The 22901-nt window shown below is 37.1% G+C and overlaps 1 protein-coding gene and 1 pseudogene across 1 annotated transcript in view; both read right to left on the reverse strand.

Annotated features, from left to right (window-relative positions):
- Positions 1-22901, reverse strand: part of CFAP54 (cilia and flagella associated protein 54) — a 299369-nt gene that overhangs the window by 137028 nt on the left and 139440 nt on the right. Inside the window, 6 exon segments of the mRNA XM_055336223.1 lie at positions 6124-6232; positions 10043-10178; positions 10279-10502; positions 17707-17934; positions 19481-19662; positions 21397-21539. Coding sequence (XP_055192198.1) covers positions 6124-6232; positions 10043-10178; positions 10279-10502; positions 17707-17934; positions 19481-19662; positions 21397-21539 — 1022 coding nt within the window.
- Positions 13670-14163, reverse strand: LOC129516753 (translationally-controlled tumor protein-like; annotated as a pseudogene).

Here is a 22901-nt window from a genome sequence, read left to right on the forward strand (position 1 = left end):
GATTTGAACTCAACTAGGATGATAGAAATGGGAATAAGAGAAGGATGCAGGGAATGTTCCAATGTTGGAAGAGACAAAAAAAAAAGTGGTTAATTGGCTATGTGGCAAAGAATTACCTCTTCCCTGTCCTTTCTAGGCCAATGATCTTGCTTCCCATCTCACTGGGAAAAAAAATCCAAGCAATCCAAAGGATCTTCTGCAAACCCCCACTAGTGGTTCATGTTGTTCTAGAACATTCTTTCCTCAGATATTCCCATATCTCACTCACTTAGCCCCTTAGGTTATTGCTTAACCTTAGGCACTTAACCTATTCCTAAGATTATTGCTTAACAGTTAATTTCTCAGGAGGCCTTCCTTGATCACTGTATTTAAATCAGTGATCCTGATTTCCCTATTTCTCTTTTCTCCATTGCACTCATTATCTTCTGACATATTATGTGTTGTTTGTTTATTGATTGCCTCCTGCCACTAGACTGCAATTTCCACGAGGGCAGGGATTTTGGTCCATTTTGTCTGCTGCTATCAACCCAGACCTATAATAGTGCCTATTAAGTGGTATGTGCTCAATAAATATTTGTTAAATGAATGAATGACAAGTTTTCAAAGCTAAATGGCTGGGATAAACATCATTAATAATCACTTACATAGATCTTAATCTCAGTTAATTCTCACAGCACCTTCCCAACTAGTAGAAGTGAATATTACTCACATTTTAAAAGGGAGGAAAAGTGAACTTGGGCACATTAACTCACTTTAAACCCTTATAAGACACAAAAGACAACCAGTGTTCAAGTCCAGTGCTTTTCCCTAATAGTTTGCCAGAGGGCATCAAATCTTGGGGAACTGGCAGTGATCTAGATTAGAGGCCTGCTAATTTGAGTACAGAAACCTTTGAGAATAGGACAGAAATAAGCCTAAGAAAAGATAATTAGAGAAGAAGCCTGGGGTCCTTGTGAGCCGAGGGACGTCCTGATGGAATAAATGGCACAGTTACATTCTATGGCCATAGAGAAAACATCTTTCAATCCACCTCAAAGCAAACTGAAATGTCTAGAAATACTGGAGGCTCTAGTCTAACCAGATACATGGCCACATTGAGAACCATTTGCCCCCCTGGCAAGCTCACTCTTGACACACTTGCCTATCACACATTTAAGATAATCAAATATTTAGCTGACAGAAGCTCTTACTAACTTCCCAGGGGCTCTCTTCTACCCTACCAATTTCATTGTCCTGTCCACTATCTTGCTCCCTCAATTCCCCTCTTATCTCCTCTACCCATGCACAGTCCTGCATGATCCAGACAAAGAGACAAGGCATGCTCCGACTCCTCCCACCACTACCTTTATGCATAATGCCCTAGAGATGATATGGGTTCTGCTCTGTTTTTGTTTTTCCTACAAGAATTCATGAGCTTGGATTTTTATCTTTTTCTCCTTAAATAGTGAGATCCGGGAAAGAAGCAAAGAAAGCAAAGGAAAAGGCAGAAGCTGGAGCCCCTCACATATCAATATTTTAAAGATAATCGGTTACCTTCTCTAGTCCCTAACTTTCCAATCTCTGCTAAAATTGGGATGATAATATTTATCTCCAAGGGTTATTGTTTTAACCTGTGTGTGAAGTGTCAGGCATAGTGCCTATCAGGGAGTAAACATCCAATAGATATAACATATTGGCTGTTAGTCATGTATTTTTAAAATATATATATATATATATTAAGCACTTAACAGTATTAGGTGCTATGCTAGACACTGAAGAGATAACAAAACAGATACACACCTTGCTCTCATGGAGATTTCACTCTGGAATAAAAATTCACAAAGGCATGCTTGTATTTGGGGGTAATCAGAAGGATAGGAGGGACAGAAGATGTTTGTAGTCTTTAAAATGTGAGGTCTGAATACAATCAACCTGCTACTTTGTATCAAATATCCCCTTATAAATTATTCCTCCTTGTTTTTTTCATAAACTGTATCACTTTGTTATTGTTTTTTTGTTGTTGTTCTTTCCTTTTTTCAAACTCTAGAAAACCTTTTTTTCTTGTAATCCAACTAGGGTTCTGCCAGTGATTTTGTGACTATCACACGAGGCAGAGGCCCGTCCTTACTTCTCTGTCTCAAGAGGGAGCTCCTCTCTGAAACTGCTGCTATCTACACAATTGGTCACATCAATCCAAAAGCCCATGAGATTCAGTAAGAAAACACACCTGCCAAAGGATGAAAATTTGAAAATTCCAATATACTGGAAGACTGAAGAACCCTATCAGAGATAACTTAAATACTGATAAGGTCAAAACTCGAGACACAGATTCTAGACAGAATGCAAAAGTAGCTACAATAAAAGACATATTCATAGTTCTCTCCCCTGTGAAGCTTATCAAGCAGGCAAGTTACTCATCCATACAAAAAAATAATCTGTAAAGTGAGGTATTCTCACTTCTCCACATCCTACAGAGACTATACCAAAATACATATGCATTACTAAATAGAGGGAGAATAGAATGTTGTTAAATAATGAGAACATCAAGTGTTCATAGGCACTGGAGCATTACAATATCTGTTCTGAAGAATTAAATGTATCAAGCATTACCGCCCAATGCTGTTATGCCAAAAGAAAATCTATGATGTTCTAAAGAAGCAATCTGGTGTGGAAACCAGCAAGAGTTCACTTGGTCTTTCAAAAGTATTGTAAACATGTCATGATAATACACATAAGACCCATCATGCTTATAAACATGTTAATGATCTGAGTTCAGTACACTGAAAAAAATTCACCATCCTAAAAGTTTGCCAAATAAGCCCAAAAGCATGGGCCAAAAGATGCTCCTAGTCACAGAGGTCCTAGAGTCTAATAAAGAGCTGTAAATCAGATGCCAAGATTTTAATGATACTGGCTTAAAACTTATAATTAGAATGCAGGATATCTAAAAACTACCATACTATCACAGTAAGTCAGAATAAAGTATCTGTCTCCCTATGACCACTGATGTATAGCAAAATTTTTCTGATTGCTATCAGTTTAAAGGAAAGACTAACCTGCAAGAGGACAAATGGTGAATGGGTTAGGTAGTTTAGTGGAGCACATGCAGGCCAAGCAATCAGACAGACTAGAGTTTGAATCACGGTTTTACTACTTACTAGTAACATTTAATTTTCTCATCTGTAATGTAAGCATAATAATTCTATCTCCTAAAATTGTAAAAATTAAAAAGCTAATGGTTATAATGTGCTAAATATAGGGCCTGGCCCAATTCATTATTACTGCCATTACAATATTTTTTAGATTTTATCCATTCAAATATTCCTGCTATATTCATTGCTCAAACTGACTATAACTCCACCACCATGAGAATCAACCCAAATAATCATGGTAGCCTGACCCTACCTACCTTCCTTTCTGTCCCACCACCAACCATCTTGCCTTTCCAAATGTAGCTTTAACAACAACCCGCCGAAGTGCTTTTCTGACATGTTGCATCCACTATCTATAAAACCAGTGGTCACACAGGTCTAGGATTTTGCTAGGCATGTTTTTCTTATCCCTTAGGTGCTAGTCAGCATTTTTGATAATAAGCATTTGTGACGTTTTCTCACATTTGTTGCCCATCATTTTTAGGATGGAAGGGATAATATAAATCACATTCTGAGCTAGAGATCACAAATCGAGAGATCTCCAGAGGTTTGACAGATATGATCAAGAAAAGAAGAACATAACCAGGATGAATCACACTCTTATTAGAACTCCACTGTTTAATGAATAAGAGAGGATAATTTATCACTAATGGAGAACTCACAAGCTCATGGTCACCAACTCCCTCAAATGGAGCCTCTACCACTGCTCTGAAGCCCTTCTATCTTCCCTCTATTTCCCTCAGGGGCCAGGCCACTCTTTCACATTCCTTCTGAAATCTCCTACTTTAGAAACCTTGGCTAGGCTCTTAAACCCTTGCTTTATTAAGAAAATCTTTAGTACCCGATGAGAATACCTTCAACTTCTGCCCTATAAAATTCCTATGTTTGGGTCCATTCTCCCCTTCCCTTCTGCCCTCACCTCTCAGTATGGCCCCTCTAGAGGGTAAATTCATGTTCTTTCTACCTTGGAAACAATCATGGAAGCTTGTGTCAAGATGGAGGTTCCATCAACCTATGATGAGCAGCAGCTCAATATTCAACCTCATCAAACACAGTAGCGTGAGCAAAAAACCAGACTTTCCCTTGTGTGGAAGCAATGAGATTTGGGGATTGTTTATTACTACTGTATAGCATAGCCCAGTTTGAATGATATAGCTTCCAAAGTGAGCCTGTCCTCAGGTCTATACTCCATATAACTCTCCCGAGCGACCTCATGCAAGAAAACCCCTGATTTCAACCACCACCAATGTACTGATGATGAAAATGTAAATCTCTGCTGAATGCCTGAATGGTCTATCTAGCCATATACTGAATAGTTCTACTCAGTAATCACCCTGGCACCTCAAACTCACTAATTCCAAAGTAACTTTCTCTGATCTGCTCCTCCCTTCAGTTTTCCTGTAGAGTGAAGACATCACATCCATCTAGCCACCCAAGTCAGGAACGAAGGCAACCTGGACTCCTCCCATCCTCATCTAAGCAGTATAGAACACAATCCTCTGGACTTCTTCAGGCTTTCTCTCATGTCTGTCTCCTCCCATGTTATCCTCGCCTAAGTCCAGAGCCTTATCACATCTTTAATGCACAAGCTAGGAGGAGCCACCCTTCTGCTTCCATAAGCTATGCTTTCAGTTGGTTCCCAACATGGATGCATAAGGTTCTTTCCAGAGCGCAAATATGATCATTTCACTTTCCTTCTTTAAATCCTTGTATCTAGCTCTTTTTAGCCCTCCAGATAAATTTGCATTTCTATATCCCACCTTCTAAGGCCCACCTGCCAATCTTTCTAACCTCAGCTTTGTCTTTCCTTTTTAATGAGCTCCACCAAATTGCACAGTCTTCTCAGCAGCAATGCTGTTAACTACCACTGCTTACAGTGGAAGCAGCAGGGGTAGTCCTAACATGACAGGTCTTATTCTATACTATCATCTCTGGTTTACTTACCAGTCTCTTTCAATGGGTTGTAAATTCTAGGATAACAAATCTTTAGTCTCACTAAATCTTTAGTGTCTTTGTGGTCTCAGTATCCAGTACAGCACTTAACACTCAGTAGACACTCCATAAATATTTGCCAAATGACTGAGTGGCCGCCTGTCTCAATAAATGAATAAATGATTACACACATACATACATAAAATCAAGAGATAAATGAAAGAATCCTAAGGAAAAAATTGCATTCCTTCCCTATGCCAGAAACAGAGGCGCATGGCAAGTGCAACTAAGAGAAAGCATTATTTCCATTTTCATTTGATTCTATTGCTTCATTCCCACAAACTGCACTGCCAAAAGTCTCCAACAGGGCTTCTTGGCTAAAAGCAAAGGAGTCATGACATTCCCTCATCTTCTCCTATGCTCTGGTGAAAAGACCTACAACTCAATCATGATAGAGCCAATAGGAGAACAATCTACACTGATTATGGAAATGGGAGTTTGTTTGTTTGGATTTTTTTTGAAGATTTTATTTATTTATTCATGAGAGACAGAAAAAGAAAAGCAGAGACATAGGCCGAGGGAGATGCAGACTTCCTGCAGGGAGCCTGATGCAGCAATCTCAGGACCTGAGGGTCACGACCTGCCCGGAAGGCAGACGCTCAACCACTGAGCCACCCAGGTGCCCCAGGAATGGGAGTTTTTATGGGAGTCAAGACAGAGCTCCAAAAAGAATAGCAACAGATCAATTTGAAGACTTCTCAAGTGAGATAAAAACAGGGAGAAATGTACAAGATAGTCTATTCCATGCTTATTTTTCAAATAATTTTCCTTTCTCCTTTTCTTTCTCTAATTTACAGATTAAACTAATAAGCACATGTGTTTTAATTCCCCTTATGCGACATTTATAGCAAAATAAGATGATAAATATCAAATGGATTAGTTTCAGTCCAATAAGCCTGCAAAAGAGATTTTGCAAACATTTTAATTATGGAAGAGCTGACATGCAGAACACAACGGCAAACCTTGCTTTAAAAAAGCTGCATGCTAAAATGGTTCCAACCTGAATAGATCAACTTTTTCAGGAAGTCTGTGCAGTTTTCTGTATCTGTCACTTCACTGGTTGAAGGATTAATCTTGAGCTGCTTCCCAATGAAATTTCGGCAGGTTATCTTAAAAAGGAAAAGGAAAACAAATATTACTTAATAAGGTATTTATGCCTGAAAATTTGGTTTACTTAAAATGTTTATCTTATTTTCACTTGTCAAAAAAAAAAAAGAAATACAAAAGGACGCTACAAATAAAAGCTAGCAGAATAACACTTGATCATGATAAGTTTCAGGGAAAAAAGGAGCCACATAACTTTTTATATTTCTTTTGTTCAGCACAGCTGGAAGAGCATTAGGCAAATTATGTAGAGCAATTAGAATATGATTTTCTGATATTCTGTAAATCCACTAGTCTAAATATATCTTCCATTATGCAAGCTGAAACATATCTAAAATATAGGCTTCTTTTCCAGTGGCTGATTTTTCTACCTTACTCATAATGAATGCAATTTAAAATTCCCTAGTGAAGTTTGTCAAAACTAACTTCCTCTGGAGTATTTTAAAACTTTATTTTCTAACAGACACTTAGGTCCTAAAATTGTAAAATATCTGAAATCAGAAAAATTTTAGACAAAAGGAAATTCTTTTAAAAGGCCCAAGAACCAGGACACCTGGGTGGCTCAATCAGTTAGGCAACAGACTCTTGATTTCAGCTTGGGCATGATCTCAGGGTTCTGAGATCAAGCCCCACATCAGGCTCTGTGCTGAGCATGGAACCTACATGAGATTCTCTCTCCCTCTCCCTCTGCCCCTCCTCTGCTCACAGGCGCACCTGCTCTCTCTCTCCCCCCCCCAAAAAAAAGTCTAAGAACCTCTTTTGTCTCTCCATTCCTACTCCTTGAACTAACCTATTTCTCAAAATACAACCTCTTTGAATCTATGTCTGATGTAGATGCTGCTTCTTTATTGTCCCTTGTAGGTACTTGCACAATTAGATGTAAGCAATCTAATAAACTGCAAATTCCTTCCTTCCTATGGCCTAACAAGGCCCTAATTGACCTAGTCCTTCCCATCTCCCAGTTTCATTAAATAAGTCTTAATTGAACACCTATTATGTGTCAGTCACTACTCCAAGCTCAAGGATAATATAGTGAACAAAGTAAAGTTCCTATTCTTATGGAACTTATTCTAGAGAAAGTAGAAATACAATGAACAAAATAGAGGAGTACATTAGAGAGTATACTGAAGAGCTATAAGTGCTGTAGAGAGAAATGGAGCAAACAGGTACGTAATTTTATGTAGGCTAGTGAGACCAGTCCTCACACAGAAAGTGACATTTAGCAAAGACTAGAAAAAAGTGAGGAAAAATCAGCATGGATATTTGGTGGGGAGGGGTGTCCCAAGCAGGGGAGCAGCAAATGGAGGATCCCAAGGCAGGAACATCTTAAAGAACAGAGCAGCTGAAACCTGCAGGGCATTAACAGGACATGAGTCACCGGAGATCACCGGGAATGTGTGGTGCATTAAGGCCTTGATAAAGATGTTCACTTTATCTCTGAAGCAGGTGGGAAGCTGCTGTAGGCTTTAAAGAGGAGGAATGACATGATCTGACTTAGGGTTTTCAAGGGTCATCCTACCTGCTGTATAAGGAACAGATTATAGGCTGGAGGCAGGGATTCAGGGAGATTGGAAGCAAGAAGACTAATTAGGAAGTCACTGCATGAATCTCAGCAAACATAACAGGGGCTTGGATCAGAGTAGATGTGGTGGAGGTAGTGTTAAGTGGACGGGTTCCGAATACATTTTTTTTAAGATTTTTATTTATTTATTGAGACACAGAAAGAGAGAGAGAGGAGGCAGAGGGAGAAGCAGGCTCCACACTGGGAGCCCGACGTGGGACTCGATCTCGGATCTCCAGGATCACACCCCTGGCTGTAGGCAGCACTAAACCACTGTGCCACCGGGGCTGCCCCCAAATACATTTTGAAGGTAGAAGCTTTGATAACCAATTTGAAGTGGAGTAATGAAAGCACAAGAGGAGTCTGGGATGTCTCCAAGGTGTCTGGCCTGAGCAATCTGGAGAACAGTATTGTCATCAGTTGAAGTGGGGAAGCCTTGTCAGAACAGATTTGTCTGAGATATACTAAATTTCAGAAGTGTATTAAACATCTAAGAGATCATGTTGATTAGGCAGTGTGATGGGTTTTTGAGGGGTCAACTTGGTTAGGCTGACCTATGAGGACAAAAAGAAGGGAAGTATCCATTTTGAATGCACACAGCTATTCAAACCCTAATCTAGCTGTGGCTATGAAGGGATTTTGCAGATAATAATTAAAGTCCCTAATAAATATGCCTTAAGCTAGAGATTATTTTCAGTGGGCCTGACCTAAGCAGGTGAGTCCCCAATATGCTGGAGGAGTTCAGGCTCCAAACAGCATCCAGGTCTACTGACTGAATCATCCCTCACTGACCGCCTAAGGGTAATAGCTTCTGGCCATACCTGTAAGGTTCATTCCTGCTCATGATCCTGACTGACCACCTTATGATTTTGGACTTGCCTGGCCAGCCTCCATAATCACATAAGCCAATTCTTTGCAATTAATCTTGATGGATGAGAGAGATAATAGATCTTACTAGTTCTGCTTCTCTGATTGAACCCTGACTGATACAGGGAATATGTCAACACAGAATTCAGGAGAAAGGTCTAGACTGGAGCTAGAATTTCAAGAGTCATTATCATAAAGATGATACTTAGAACCACAGACTGAAAAAGCTCACCAAGGGAGAGTATGTGGATAAAGAAGACAGGAAGACTTAATATTATGGCATTGGGGAGAAGAGGAAGAAGCAAAGCCCCCTCTTTTCACACTCTCCCCTGTCTGTGACATTCCAGACACACAGGCCTTCTCCTTGTCTCCGGGCCTTTGCCCTTGTTCTTCCCTTGGGCTAAAAGGCTCTTTCTTATGAATGGCAGGCCATTTCTCATCAAAGGTTACTGTTTTCAAGAGTCATTCCAGATTTTCACCTTCCATCCCACCTATCTCTAACCCACTGACCCAGTTTATTCTCTTCAGAGAACTCATGATGATCATAAATCTTTTTATGTATCTGTTTACAGGTTTATTTTCTGGCCCTACCTCTACCCCTGCAAAATTAAACTCCAGAAAGCAAGAACTCACACTGTATTCTCATTGCGTGGAAAATGCAGGAGGCTAGACTATGCAAGGGCTATAAGGAACCTCTGTGAGAAGATAAATGGACCCCTCACCGTGTGGCCACAACCCCACAAGCACACAGACTGGTGTGGGAGGCAGGACTAGATTTCAGGCCTCACCTACACTGGGGGCCCTAGGGAAGGACACAAACTGTGTAACAGTATGCTATGGCTCTGGGATTACACAGTCAGGTAGTCGATACACATTTATTAAATTAACAAATGAAAGAATTTACTTCTCTTTCCACCACCTAACTCAAAGCTGTATCATGACTTTTGGGTCCTTAGACACTTACTTTCATGGACCCACACATCCATAAAAAATATTAAAAATTATATCATAGGACGATGTTGGCATAAATACAAATATAGTTAATTTTAACATAAAAATTCAAATATTTTCTTTGACCTAAAAGTTAATTTTTTTCTTCACATTAAAAAAAATGAAACAATTAGTGGGCCTCTAAAAGTACTATGGCTCTAGACTATGTCTAATGAATACATCAGTGCTGAAGGGAAGTTTCCTACGTACAAGGGCTTAATTTTCGTTAACCCTGTATCTGGAAAATATTGGCACATATCAGGCTTTCAGGAATGTTTGTTGATTTGAATGATAAATGTCTAAGTGAAAATAATATTTCTCTGATCTCTACATCTTTGTATTTTATATATCCACTCATCAGAAATTACATCTGCATAGGTAATACAGCCAAACTCACCTTCTCTTTGTATTCAGCCTCGTATCTTGCACAAGGTTGTTGGGTAATATCTGGGCCATTGAACTTGGATATTCTTAGAAGCAGCTGACGCTGGGCATACACCAGGAGTGGTGTCACTTGCTCTGTGTATCTCTCACTAGAGAGGGGTAGAAATACATTAAAAAGCAGACATTAGTGAAAACACATTTTTTAAATGAGAGCTCGTCACCTTTAATTGCCCTTACAGCAATACTTACTGTGAAATTGTGTTGAATTGGATGGCAAGTGATACCAGTGTTTCCCATTTTTCCACTTGATATAAAAGTTCCAGAGATTTCAACACAAAGTCATGGATCCATTTCAAATCAACCACATTTACATCATCCAAATGGTACTCAAAATTAAGGCTAGAACCACCATTATCATTTTTAATATTTCCATAGCAGCTTGGAACACTGAACTCTCCATTTTCTTCAATAACCTACAAGTAGCACATGGGGAAAAAAAATGTGCATTTTCAGAGTTTACTACACATTTTTTCTGAAAACTGAATGTGATAAAAAAAATAACAGGAAAAGAACTGAAGATAAGAAAATTATGTTTTTATTATGCAAATCAAAGACTGAATATTGCAATTCAACAGAACTTTCTATGATGATGGAAATGTGCTATGTGTGTGTTGCTTGATATAGTAGCCACTAAGCATGTGTGGATACTGGAGCTAATTTCATTTAATTTTAATTTAGCTTAACTTCAAATAGCCACATATGACTAGTCATTACCATGTTAGCACAAACTGAGGTCTATACTTCTTGGTACACAGTCACTATCTCTGTAAATAAGGATATTAAACCAATAAGATAAAGTTTTGAAGAACAGGTTTAGTATACACAAATGATTACATTTCCATAATATATTGGTTACATTCATCAGGTTGCAAAGGTTAAACCTATGGAGAAGGAAATCTCCTGGAAAACTCTGTTTTTCCCTAAGTTAAAGAGGTACCATGTAACTAATGTATTCATTTCCCATGAGTCCCTGATGCACTTGTGTGTACCCTTAGAAATTCTTGAGACAAATAAAACTCCTTAAATCCACCTATAAGCCAGGTTGCAGCCCAAGAAATAGTTGGGTAACTCAAGACCAACCTCTCTTAAGCTGGTGTTACTAGTAAGGGTAATCCACACATAGGGGAGGGAAGGTATCAACAAAAGTAGAGGGCATATATCTCTAACAAGATTCATGGTCCTTAAGGTTGGAAGAAATCTAGGAAGTCATCTATCTGTGCAATGTAAAATGCATGCCTCAAGTCAGTCTTGGGTAGGTGTGAATAACAGGTGTGCCATATGTGACCTATGTGAATTAGCCTCCTTAGCACGGTTGCTGGCACATGGGACATACTCAGTAAAGGGTAGTTTCCATTTTATTGATGTTATGAGCTCCATCCCACTACCTACTGATTTTATAGTAAGACTTCCAGCAGCACAAAGCTGCATAAGGGGTTATCTCCATTTCCTTGACCTCAGGATTCCAAGTGGAGGCACTCTTGACCATACTCTTGGTGAGTGTGGAAAAAGTAAAGCCACTCAGCTTTTCCCAGGTGACTGCTATGCCAGAGCCTGCCTGCCAACAGGATGACACATTCTTTTTTCATTCAGATATGAGTACATTTCCTGAGTACAGCTGAAATAACTTTCCTGGGCCATCCATGAAGAAGAAGGGTATCTACTATCAGTTTTTTTTTCCTCAATTTTTTGTTAAAGAAACCAGATTGTTTATCTTGTAGAGTTCCCATAGGCTGCGTTTTTATTGATGCATCATCCCCATAGTTTCATTCCAAATGTTTCTGTCCCTTGGATTTTCTGTAAATTGTTGGTTAGATTTAAACACTTGCTCTGATTCCAGGTTGATTTATTTTTTTCCAGCAAGTATATATACTTCACTGGTGCTGTTCATCCTCCCATGAATTCATAAAGAATTACAAAATCCTCATATTCTAATTTCAACATCATTTCTTCATTTATTACCTGGAAATTCTATAAAGAAAAATTTTTCATCACAGTCTGTTAACTATTTGGGTCTCCTCAAATATAGCTCACATAGAAAAACATAATCAGCCCTTTTTTTTTTTAACACCAAGGAGTCCTACTTCTTTCAGTGGGAAATGGTTTTTAAAGAACACATCTGGGTGCTAAGGATTGTCATTTCTTTGAATTCTTTGAATTGTTTTGATACCTTTGTAACATATTGACCATATATAAGAGTATATTTTAAGATTATTTATTTTGCTGATATATTTCTCTCTTTATGCCAATATCATAGTCTTCCAATTACTACAGCATTGATAACCCTGAGTTCTCCAAATTTGTACTTTTTAAAGATTTTTCTTGGCCACTCACATTTCTTTGCATTTGCTTATAAGTTTTAAAATGAACTGTCAATTTACACTGAAAAAAATGTCTTTTGGAATTTTCATTAGGATTTCACTGAATCAACAGACCAAATTAGAAATGCTATCCTAGCAATATAAAGTCTTTTCATTCATGAACATGATCTTTGTGTCTATTTAGATCTTCTTTAATTTTTTCTGCAATGTGTTATAATATTCAATGTAAAAATCCTACACAGATTTCATTAGCTATATTCCTAGAAATTTGATGTTTTGAATGGTATTTTTAAAATTTCATTTCCTAGTTGTTTTCTGTTAGTACAAAGAAATACAATTTATTTTTTTAAATTGACTTTATGTGCTGCTATTTTGTTTATTAATTCTAGTAGTTGTTTTATACAGTACTAAAGAGTTAGAATTTTCTATGTAAAAACTCATATTATTCCTTTTCAATCTGCATGCCTTTGGTTTCTTTGTCTACCTTACTGCACTTGTCAGGATCTCTGGCATGATATTGAGCAAAAGTGGTATGAGCAGACATCCTTGCTTTGTTCCCAATCTTAGAGGGAAGCTCACAATAGTTCACCATTAAGTATGATGTTAACAGTAGATAGTACTTTTTATCAGATATTCCTAGTTCGCTGAGAGTCTTTAATGTCAATGGCATTGTTTTTGTTTTGCTTCCAACTGTATTAGTCTCTTTTTATTCTTTTAATAATCTCTTCCAGAGTCAACTATTTCTGTTTGTAGGTGATGAAATGTATAATGATCCACTTCACATTTGGCACTCTATGAATATGGTCTTTTCCTTTACTTCAACTTAGAATTAACACTTGCCATTCTTATTTTTTTTTTTTTTTGCTTATATACCAGTTCCAAAAGTAGTTTTCCCTGTAGAAGTTACCTGAAGATCATCTCATTCTTTCTATTTGTGTTCTACAAGCAGGCTTTATCCTCTCCAGTAACACTACAAGACAGACTTAGTTTGAACATATATTAAAGTAAGAGGTATTCTCACAAATAAGTTTAAATGCATTTTATTTTTAGGTAATCTACATGATATGGTTTTTTCTCTTTAAAAAAATGAGTCCACTCCAAATAAATCAACATTAAAATAAGAGATCAAGACGACATCATCCAACTGTCCAAGTCCTGATATTGTATGGATTCATGAAAAGCAGCAGCCAGTTATGATGACAGGTAATAGATCTAAAGTAATTGCCATTCTGTTAACATTTTTTTCCATTTTGCTGACATTTCTTCATTTCTAAACCATTCTTGAAGAAAATTATATACAGGGTCAGACCATCCTCATGGTAGTCCAGCAGAGCAACTATGCCATCTGGATTCATATTTTCACCAATAAAGAACTGGTAGTTTTTGAAATTAGGAAAGACATGCTTGATTTGTCTGCAGCCTCTGTTATAAAAGGTTTATACTTTCTGGTCTCTGTTCTTCAAGTTTGCCTTAGACTGATTTCCTACAATCTACAATGAACTTTTTGTAGGCTTCGTTTGTGAAGTTTGTTTTCTGTAAGTAATGGTTTTTGACAATATCAACACCAATGATTACTGTGCTTTCACTACTTTTGCCTTGGGGGTCTTCAGCAAAGTACATTTCCATCAATGGTACCTTCTGTCCTGCTGACTATCTTCCCCTTCACCTCCAGGCACAGCTCACTCACAACCTCCAAAATCTTGTAGATGCCAGAAAACATTTCATTATGGCTGATGAGGTCCAGGTAGATAATCATGATGGCAGCCAGAGATAGAGAATGGCAGCCTTGGCTTAGCAAGAACCCAGAATTCAGAGCAAGAGCAGTGCAGCTGAAGCAAACTCGAGGGGAGAGAAGGCAGGTGGAAAAAGTGATATCAAGTTTTGTAAATACTTTTGTTCTATATATTTCAATGGCCATATAATTTGTCTCCTTTATTCTGTTAAAATAGTGAATTACCTTGATTGATCTTATTTTACTTTTTAAAAGATTTTTATTTTTTTATTTGAGAGAGAGAGTGCAAGCAAATAGGAGGTGAAGCAGAGGGAGGGAGAGACGGCAGAGGAAAGGATTTCAAGCAGACACCACTCTGTGCACAGAGCCTGACACAGTGCTTGATCTCACTACCCTGAGACCATGACCTGAGCCAAAACCAAGAGTTGGATATTTAACCAGCTGACTGACCCAAGTGCCTCTTGATTGATCTTTAAATGTTAACCTTATATTTCTGGAATAAGCCCACTTGATCATCATTTGTATAATTGTAGATATTATAGACCTCATTTGCCTATTTTATGTATTGCTGGGTTTAATCTGCTAATATTTCATTAAGAAGTTTTTTATCTATGTTCATGAGGGATATTGGTTCATTACTTTTCTTTTTGATACATCTTTTGGATTTAAGCCGCCTTTGCTTCTAAAAAAATGTTTGTATATGATTTATTATTTTGTTTCTATATGTTTGCTAGAATTCCGCAGGGAAATATTCTGGGTCTGGAGTATTCTTTATCTCAGAGTTCCTAATTATAAACTAATTTTCTTTAATATATTTAGGACAATTCATTTTTTCTATTGCTTCTTGTTAAGCTGTGCTTTGTGATAAACAAGTCCATTCCATCTAAAGATATCAAATTCATTAGTAAAAATTGATCATAATATTCTCTTATTTTTCTTTTAATATTTATAGGATCTATAGTTATATCCCTCTTTCATCACTAATGTCAATTATTTATGCCTTCTTTTGTGCTTTATCAGTATTCCTAGGATTCTGCCAATTTTAATAACCTTTTCAAAGGATTCATTTTAACTTTATTAGTTTTGTTTTGTTTTATATCTATTTCTGCTTATTATTTCCTTTGTTCTTTTTACTTACTTTGGATTTAATTTGCTCTTCTTTTCTCAGCTCCTATAGGTGTACACTTAGATAACTGATGTTATATCTTTCTTCTTTTCTATTAAACATTTAAAACTAGTAGGGTCCCTCTAAGCACTGGTTTATTTGCATCCCACAAATTTTAATGTGTTGTCATCATTTTGAAATATTTCTCTTGTGTTATCTTCTTTGACCCACGGATTATTTAGAATTGTGTTGTTTAATTTCCATATATTTGGAGATTTTTCTTCCTAATTTTTATTAGTCTATCCATAAGGTAGGAGTCAGAGGACATACCCTTCAAGATTTCAGTCTTTAAAATTGTATTAAGACTTATTTTTTGACCGTGCATATAATCCATCTTGATGAGCACACACACTTGTGCTCTGTTTCTAATCCACCTATGTGTCCTGCACCTCAATTCTGTCATAACTACCTATCCAGAATTAAGGTCAGACTCCAAAAGTTTAATGATTTAGTCCTCCACAAGACTGCTCTTACTTTAGATGTCAGCCACAAGTCTCAGGTCACCTGCACTTCTGAATGAACAGTAAATTTAGGGGTTTCCATAACCCCCTCAGGTTCAATAACTGACTGACACTCACTTAAAACACTATACTTAGGATTGCAGTTTTACTATAAAGGATACTTGGGGATCCCTGGGTGGCTCAGTGGTTTGGCGCCTGCCTTTGGCCCAGGACGCGATCCTGGAGACCCAGGATCGAGTCCCACATCGGGCTCCCGGCATGGAGCCTGCTTCTCCCTCCTCCTGTGTCTCTGTCTCTCTCTCTCTCTGTCTCTCTCTCTCTCTCTCTATCATAAATAAATAAATAAATAAATAAATAAATAAATAAATAAATAAATAAATAAATCTTTAAAAAAAAGTATATTATTATAAAGGATACAACTCAGAGAAAGCTAAATGAAAGAGGTACATAGTCTGGAAGGGTCCTTGACAACGGGCTTCCATGCCCCCTCCCCATGGAGTCAGGCCACAACAATTGTTCAACACATCAATGCTTTCACCATCTGGAAGCTCTTCATGCTTTGGGTGTCCAAATATACTTTGAGTCTCTGTTATTAGGAGCATACATATTTATGACTGGTTAATTGAGCCTCTTCTCATTATGAAATGTTTTTATCTCTATCTTTATCTATCTAAATACTAAATATCTAAATACTCCCTAATTTAAAGGTTATTTTATCTAATACTAATACTAATAAAGTCTCTCCAGTTTTTTTATGCTTACTGTAATCATGGTATATCTCTTTCCACTGATTTATTATCAATCACTTTCTTTATATTCAGAATACTTATCATATGGCCAACTATACATGTCTTTCTTTATATCCAACAATTTCTGCCTTTTGATTAGGGTGTTTAAGCACTTATATTTAATATAATAATTGATATGATTGGGTTAGATTTATTATTTGCTACTTAATTTCTGTTTGGCCCATATGTTTCTGTTCCTCTGTTTCTTTTTTCCTGCCTTCTTTAATTAATTGACCACTATTTAGTTTCCACTTCACTGCAATGGCTTTTTAGCTATATCTCTTCCTTTGGTATTACTCTAAGGATTATTAAATGGATACTTACCACATTCCACTTAAAATTAATAGTGTACCACTTTGCATTTATATGAAGTGGAAAAAACTTATTACTCTGTCTTTTGTGCTATTGTTTTCATGTATTTTACATCTGGAAATGTAAATATAAACTCCATTACTCAATGTGTTTATGTGTTCATTAATTTTCAATGTGTTTAAGTTATAACATGTTTGCATTTTTTCTGTTTTATTTTCTACCACAGTGTAGTAGATTTTAAATGGCTGCAAAGTCTACTAGATCTGGAATAATAGAACAAGGACAGATAAAGCAGTAAAGTAAAGAGCAACTGACAAGTTATATGACCTTTCTTTGAGTCTGTTTCTTGGTCAAAAATTTGCTATGAGGATTAAATGCATTACAGTTACTTTATACAGAAGCTGGAGCTCAGGGCAGCCTGGGTGGCCCAGCGGTTGAGTGTCTGCCTTGAGCCCAGGGCATGATCCTGGAGACCTGGGATCGAGTCCCACATCGGGCTCCCTGCATGGAGCCTGCTTCTCCCTCTGCCTGTGTTGTGTCTCTGACTTTCTCTCTCTCTCTTTCTCATGAATAAATAAATAAAATCTTTAAAAAAAAAAAGAAGCTGGAGTTCAATAAATGTTACTTTCTGTTTCCTTTAAAAAGTTGAATTTTCAGGTTAAGGTATTTATAATTAACATCAATGTGAGCTGTGTATTCTGAACCAAATAATAATAAGAAGCAAATGAAATATACACAAACCAAGTAAGACTCAATGAAAATATTAATTTCTGTTTATCCCAAGGTGCAAAAAGTCTTTGTTAATTGAATACGATAAAAATAATTACTCAAATGCCCTTACCTTAATAGAATTGATATTTTGTAGTTCTATTAACATGTCAATAAGTAATTCTGCTCCCAAATAGAATGGCATAACACAGATACAGAGGAAACCATCCTGGCTAATAGGAAATGTTTTATACAGATCCACTGCTTGTTTAAGAAGTATCTGTAGCTCATGAGTAAAGTTCCAAAGGGCCCGACAGCAGTTCTGAAGCAGAGTCCAATAGCCACCACGATGAGCAAGAACCTAACACAAACACAACATTCAAAACAAACCCCAAGGCTTCAAAAGTTAAAGATCTCTGAACATCGTTCTGCAAAAATTACGTCAATAAAAAAAATAACTAACACCATTTATTATGTGTACTTATATCATTATCTCAGTTAATTCTAACAATAGCTCCTACGAAATGAGTGTGTACTATAGTATTCTACTTAATTTACAGATAAGGAAACACAGACATGGAGCTAACTTGCCCAGGGTCATGATCTACTAAGTGGTCAGCTAAAATTTGTACACCAGCAGTCTGACTCCAACATTTCCATTGATCTATGATCTGGGAATGTGGCAATGAGCAAGGGTAACTGGGTCTGCCTTCATGGTGCTTCAGTTTATTAGGGGAGACTGACACTAGATAAGCAGACAAATGAAAATATTTCAGGGACTAATAAATATTGTAAAGAAAAATAAAGCAGAAATGGGTCAGAATCTAACAAACATGAGAGGATATGCCCTTTTAAATGAGGCGGTCAGGAAAAATGTCCTCTCTGTGGAGGTGACATAAGCAAAGACTTGAATGTTGAGTTGAACATGTCATGTGAAGGTGGGAGTTGGGGTGTTGGAGGGAGGACAGCATTTGAAACTGAAGGAGGAGCAAAGGATGGAGGGTGAACTTGAGGGATGAGAAAAGAATAAGCACTGTGCTTTCAAGATCACACAAAGGACAGTGGACTGAATGAGAGCAAAATGAACTGAGTTCTAAGAAGTGAGCAGGACCCAGACCTTCTAAGGACCTGAAGCTTGTGGAAAGGATAGGAAGCAATGCTCATGGTCAAAAGGGACGATTTAAGTTTCCTTCACATTTTTTAAGAAATCACCTTCTCTACAGAGAAAATGGGAACTCAAGTGTTCTAGAAAGGATAGATTTCCTCTCAACTCTTGAGAGGTTTGAAGTATATGCCATTCCTGCTATGAGAAAAAGGAAAATTAAGTTATTTGTACCTCATGATTCCAATTTTAATAATGTATCATATAATATTTAAGGGAAAAAAAGAGAAAAGCATTTTAGAGAAGACACAATTGGCCTATAGAAGCAGGGGGTCAGGAATCAGGAGCAGAGCTTTCCTCTGGCCCAGAAAGAGTGTGCCCTATGCTAGAGGGAATAAAGGGGCATACAGTACCCTAAACAGGAGCAAAACTCCAGAGAGGAATCACTGGTTTCACCACCATAGAAGGCCATATCCCAAATGTGGAAACAAAGTGGCAAGGGGGTGTCTGAATATTAACAGGGATTGTGTAGGCAAGGACAAAGGCCACCTCCGCTCTGCACCAATGGATGATTGATGACTAAAGCAGCTTACCCCTCTCCCTGACAACTTGACAGTGTGTAAATCTTCAGCACTATGGCAGACAAACCTCAAAAATGACTGATGTGAAACACAGCAAATTTAGTTTCAAAGTTGAAATCAAAACTATGGATGGTAAGTGAATAAATACAATATATCTTACATGCCCAAACTAATGGCCTAAGATTTATGTCTACTAATTTAGCAAATTAGAAAGACCACCTTACCATTGCTCTCCTGCAATATAAAAAGATTTTCATAAAATGATCCAATAGACCCAAATTTGTTGCTCGATCCTTTTCTTTAGCATTAAGACCTGACTCAGAGTCTGAGTCATAAACTGGTTGTGCCTTGGATACATTTTCATCATTCATTCTGGAATTAACGAATGTGGAAAATTCTTCAGCATCTACAGTGCAAAAATAAAGCATAATATTGTTGAAAACAGAAAGTTCCAGAAGACATAGGTGATAAGCATCAAATGAGTAATTAAGATAAGAAATGCTATATAAATTTGGAGGAAGGACAGGATTATCATGAACACAATGAACTAAGGAAAGTTTCTAGAGAAGGAGGCATCTACACTAAGTTTAAAGGGTGAACATGGCTTAGCTATGCAGAAAGACTATGGAGAACATCATTCTGGGCAAGAGTGATGGCCAAAGGAACAATGAAGAGGCAGGAATGTCATGTTTTCTGAGGGACCAATCACAGAATCCCATTTAATTTCCTTAATTACTCCCTAAATAGTCTATTCCCAGGACATGTACACTAGAGGGTGAGTAGCATCCCCTAGAGTTAAGCAGGGTAGCAACCATATTTGTTCATTATCCTGTTGGTGTGGTGTAAAAATATAGATTTCTCCTACTGCAAGCCTTTTCTTAGAATTCTGCATTAAATAATACATCTCAATAGCACAGTATTGTATTGTGGATTTCATGGGAGGTCTTAGGCAGCTAGTTTTTTTAAAAAAAAAAAACCTTAAGAAGCTATATACCACAGCCTATATGCACAAAATTCTGACTCTGGGTCTAGGGAATTTATTTTCAAATACTTCAGTACTCATAGTATAACATGAAGGTACCAGCTAAATCTAATCTACACCCTCAAGAAATCAAAAAACATGTCAAGTACTTCAAATATGAATGAACTCCTGAGGCAGTTGCCCAGTATATGAAGTATCTTGATAGCAATAAGTTACATAATACTTAAAATATTATTACTAAAAGTCTACATAGGAGGGCTTGTAATTGTATGAAAATATTAGAAGTGATTCTTTATTTGTGAAATGAATGGTATTTAAGATAGGTGATTGCTTTGGAATAGTGTCATCAGTTGTAGCACCCAGATTGAAAGCCCTGTTCATCTGTATTTCTCCACTTCCCAGAGTGAGTCTCCTGTCACCTGAGCAGACAAAAATATTGGTTGGTCCTGCCATTCAAAAATATTATGGCATTCACTTTGGAGTAAGGTTTCACGGAAGGTGCTAGTTGGAGATCCTAAGGCAAGAGTAAACTTCCTTGAGCATAAAATGGGTAGTGGAATTTGTTCCGAAACTTACTCCCACTAAAATATAACACCTGATATCAAGTCTTCACCTATCCTGACAAGAGGAGGCTACCATTATTTTAAAAAGAACATTAGGGGTGCCTGGGTGGCTCAATTGGTTAAGGGTCTGACTTTTGATTCTGGCACAGGTCATGCTTTCAATGTTGTGAAATGGAGCCCCATGTTGGGCTCCATACTGAGCATGGAGTCTGCTTAAGATTTTCCTTCCTTCTCCCTCTGCCCCTCCCCACCCCTCTCTCCCTTTCTAAAAAATAAATAAGTAAATAAATAAAAAGAACATTATATTTGGTGAACAGCCAAATTGGTTTGGAGTAGAACAAACATATATATTTCTAAATACATATGGTGATATCATAAAAATGCAGAATTTTTTTTAAAAACTGGTCAAATAAGAATCTCCTACAAAATACCACAACTCATTTAAACTCCTGAGTCATTGAAAAATGATGTGTATACTTCTGTGTGTCTGTGGGGTATGTGTGTGTGTGTGTGTGTGTGTGTGTGTGTATGTTGCATCAGTGAATAAAAATATAGAGGGCAATTTGATAATACAGATCATAATTTTTTATTTTACCTGATGGTAAGTTGGCCTTTCTTTTTTTAGCTGTATGAAGGAAATCAAGTATCGCTTTATAGTTTTCTAGAGTTAATTTCGCTGTTGGTAACACTGTTCCTGAATTATATAGTGAGAACATATTAGGATCACATGATCGGAAGCTGCAGGGAGAGGGAATATCATTAAAAAAAAACCATAAACAAAATTGAATTGAATCTGGCAAATATAATTCACTTTAATTTTTAAAATATCTGTGAGTTAGTGCTCCCAAATTTTGGATCATATTAAATTTTAAAATTATACAATGTAACTTTGCTCTTAGGAATTTTAACATCAAAATCTATTTCCCTGAAAGGGCCCTTGAAAATCCAAACTCATTCTAAGGGCTCTGAAACAATAATTTATGTCAATTTAACCTGATTCAAATACAACTCAATGAAGATATATACATATATATGTGATATATATGCATATATCTGCATATATCTACTATATATGCATATGTCTACTATATAAAGCAATGTGTCTAAGATCAATGTTATTCCTTTTTTAAAAATAAGGCCTAAGCAGTAAACAGACCTCCACCAAAAATAGATCAATAAATAAATGTAAAAATACATTCACACATAAATATTGAGTATGTCTTAATGGTTTTAGTAAAGTTGAATTTAGCACCAAGTTCTCTGATACAAATTTGGTCATTATCTAATTGCTGTGCTATGAAGTAATCATGTCTGAATGGTCACATATGATTGGAATTTCAGAGAATTCTTCTCAGTGTTCAGAAGAAAGTTAGGAAGCCCATCTGGTCTGAACCATTCTCTTTTCATGGCCTCATGGATGGGTTAGTCTACCAAAAGCCTCCCCTGTTGGTCAGGCAATCTAATTATTTCTTAAATGCAAATCTGGTTTAGCCTACATAGGAAACAGAACTATTTGGAGATGTTTTTATGAAAGTTCAGTCTGATAATGATTTTAACCAAAATTCTAAAGAAACAGAAACTGGAACCAAGTTCGCTTTGGATTTCTCCTGGATATTTTATCATTGGATTATTGAAATAAAAACACTTTTAATTCATACTCCTATCACAGTCTCTCCTTCCTCCAATCCGTTTGGTATGTTGCTGCCAGAGAAATCTTTTATCATTGTCCTGGTCAAAAACCCTTATTTAAAAAAAATTTTTTTTAAATAAACCCTTAATAATCTCCCATTGTATATAAATTAAAGTTCAGATTAAGTTAAGACTCTCCAAGATCTGGTACTGATCTACTTTTTATTTCACACCATTCCCTTTCATTTCCTCTAGATTCTGGTCAGACCATTTGGGATTCTCATCTTATCCTTCCTACCTGGTCTCTGTGTCATATGCTTCCATCCACCTGGAATACCTCTTTCCTCATCTGCACATTTCTAAATCTGGCATGTCCCTCAAGAACCAGGCCAAGTGGCCCCTCCCCACAAAACCTTTCCTGTGAGTTTCTGCCAGAGGAAAGCCCTTTTCTCAGGAACAAAGACTTTGTGT

This window comes from Nyctereutes procyonoides, unplaced genomic scaffold, assembly GCF_905146905.1.
Source record: "Nyctereutes procyonoides isolate TBG_1078 unplaced genomic scaffold, NYPRO_anot_genome, whole genome shotgun sequence".
Classification (NCBI taxonomy): domain Eukaryota; kingdom Metazoa; phylum Chordata; class Mammalia; order Carnivora; family Canidae; genus Nyctereutes; species Nyctereutes procyonoides.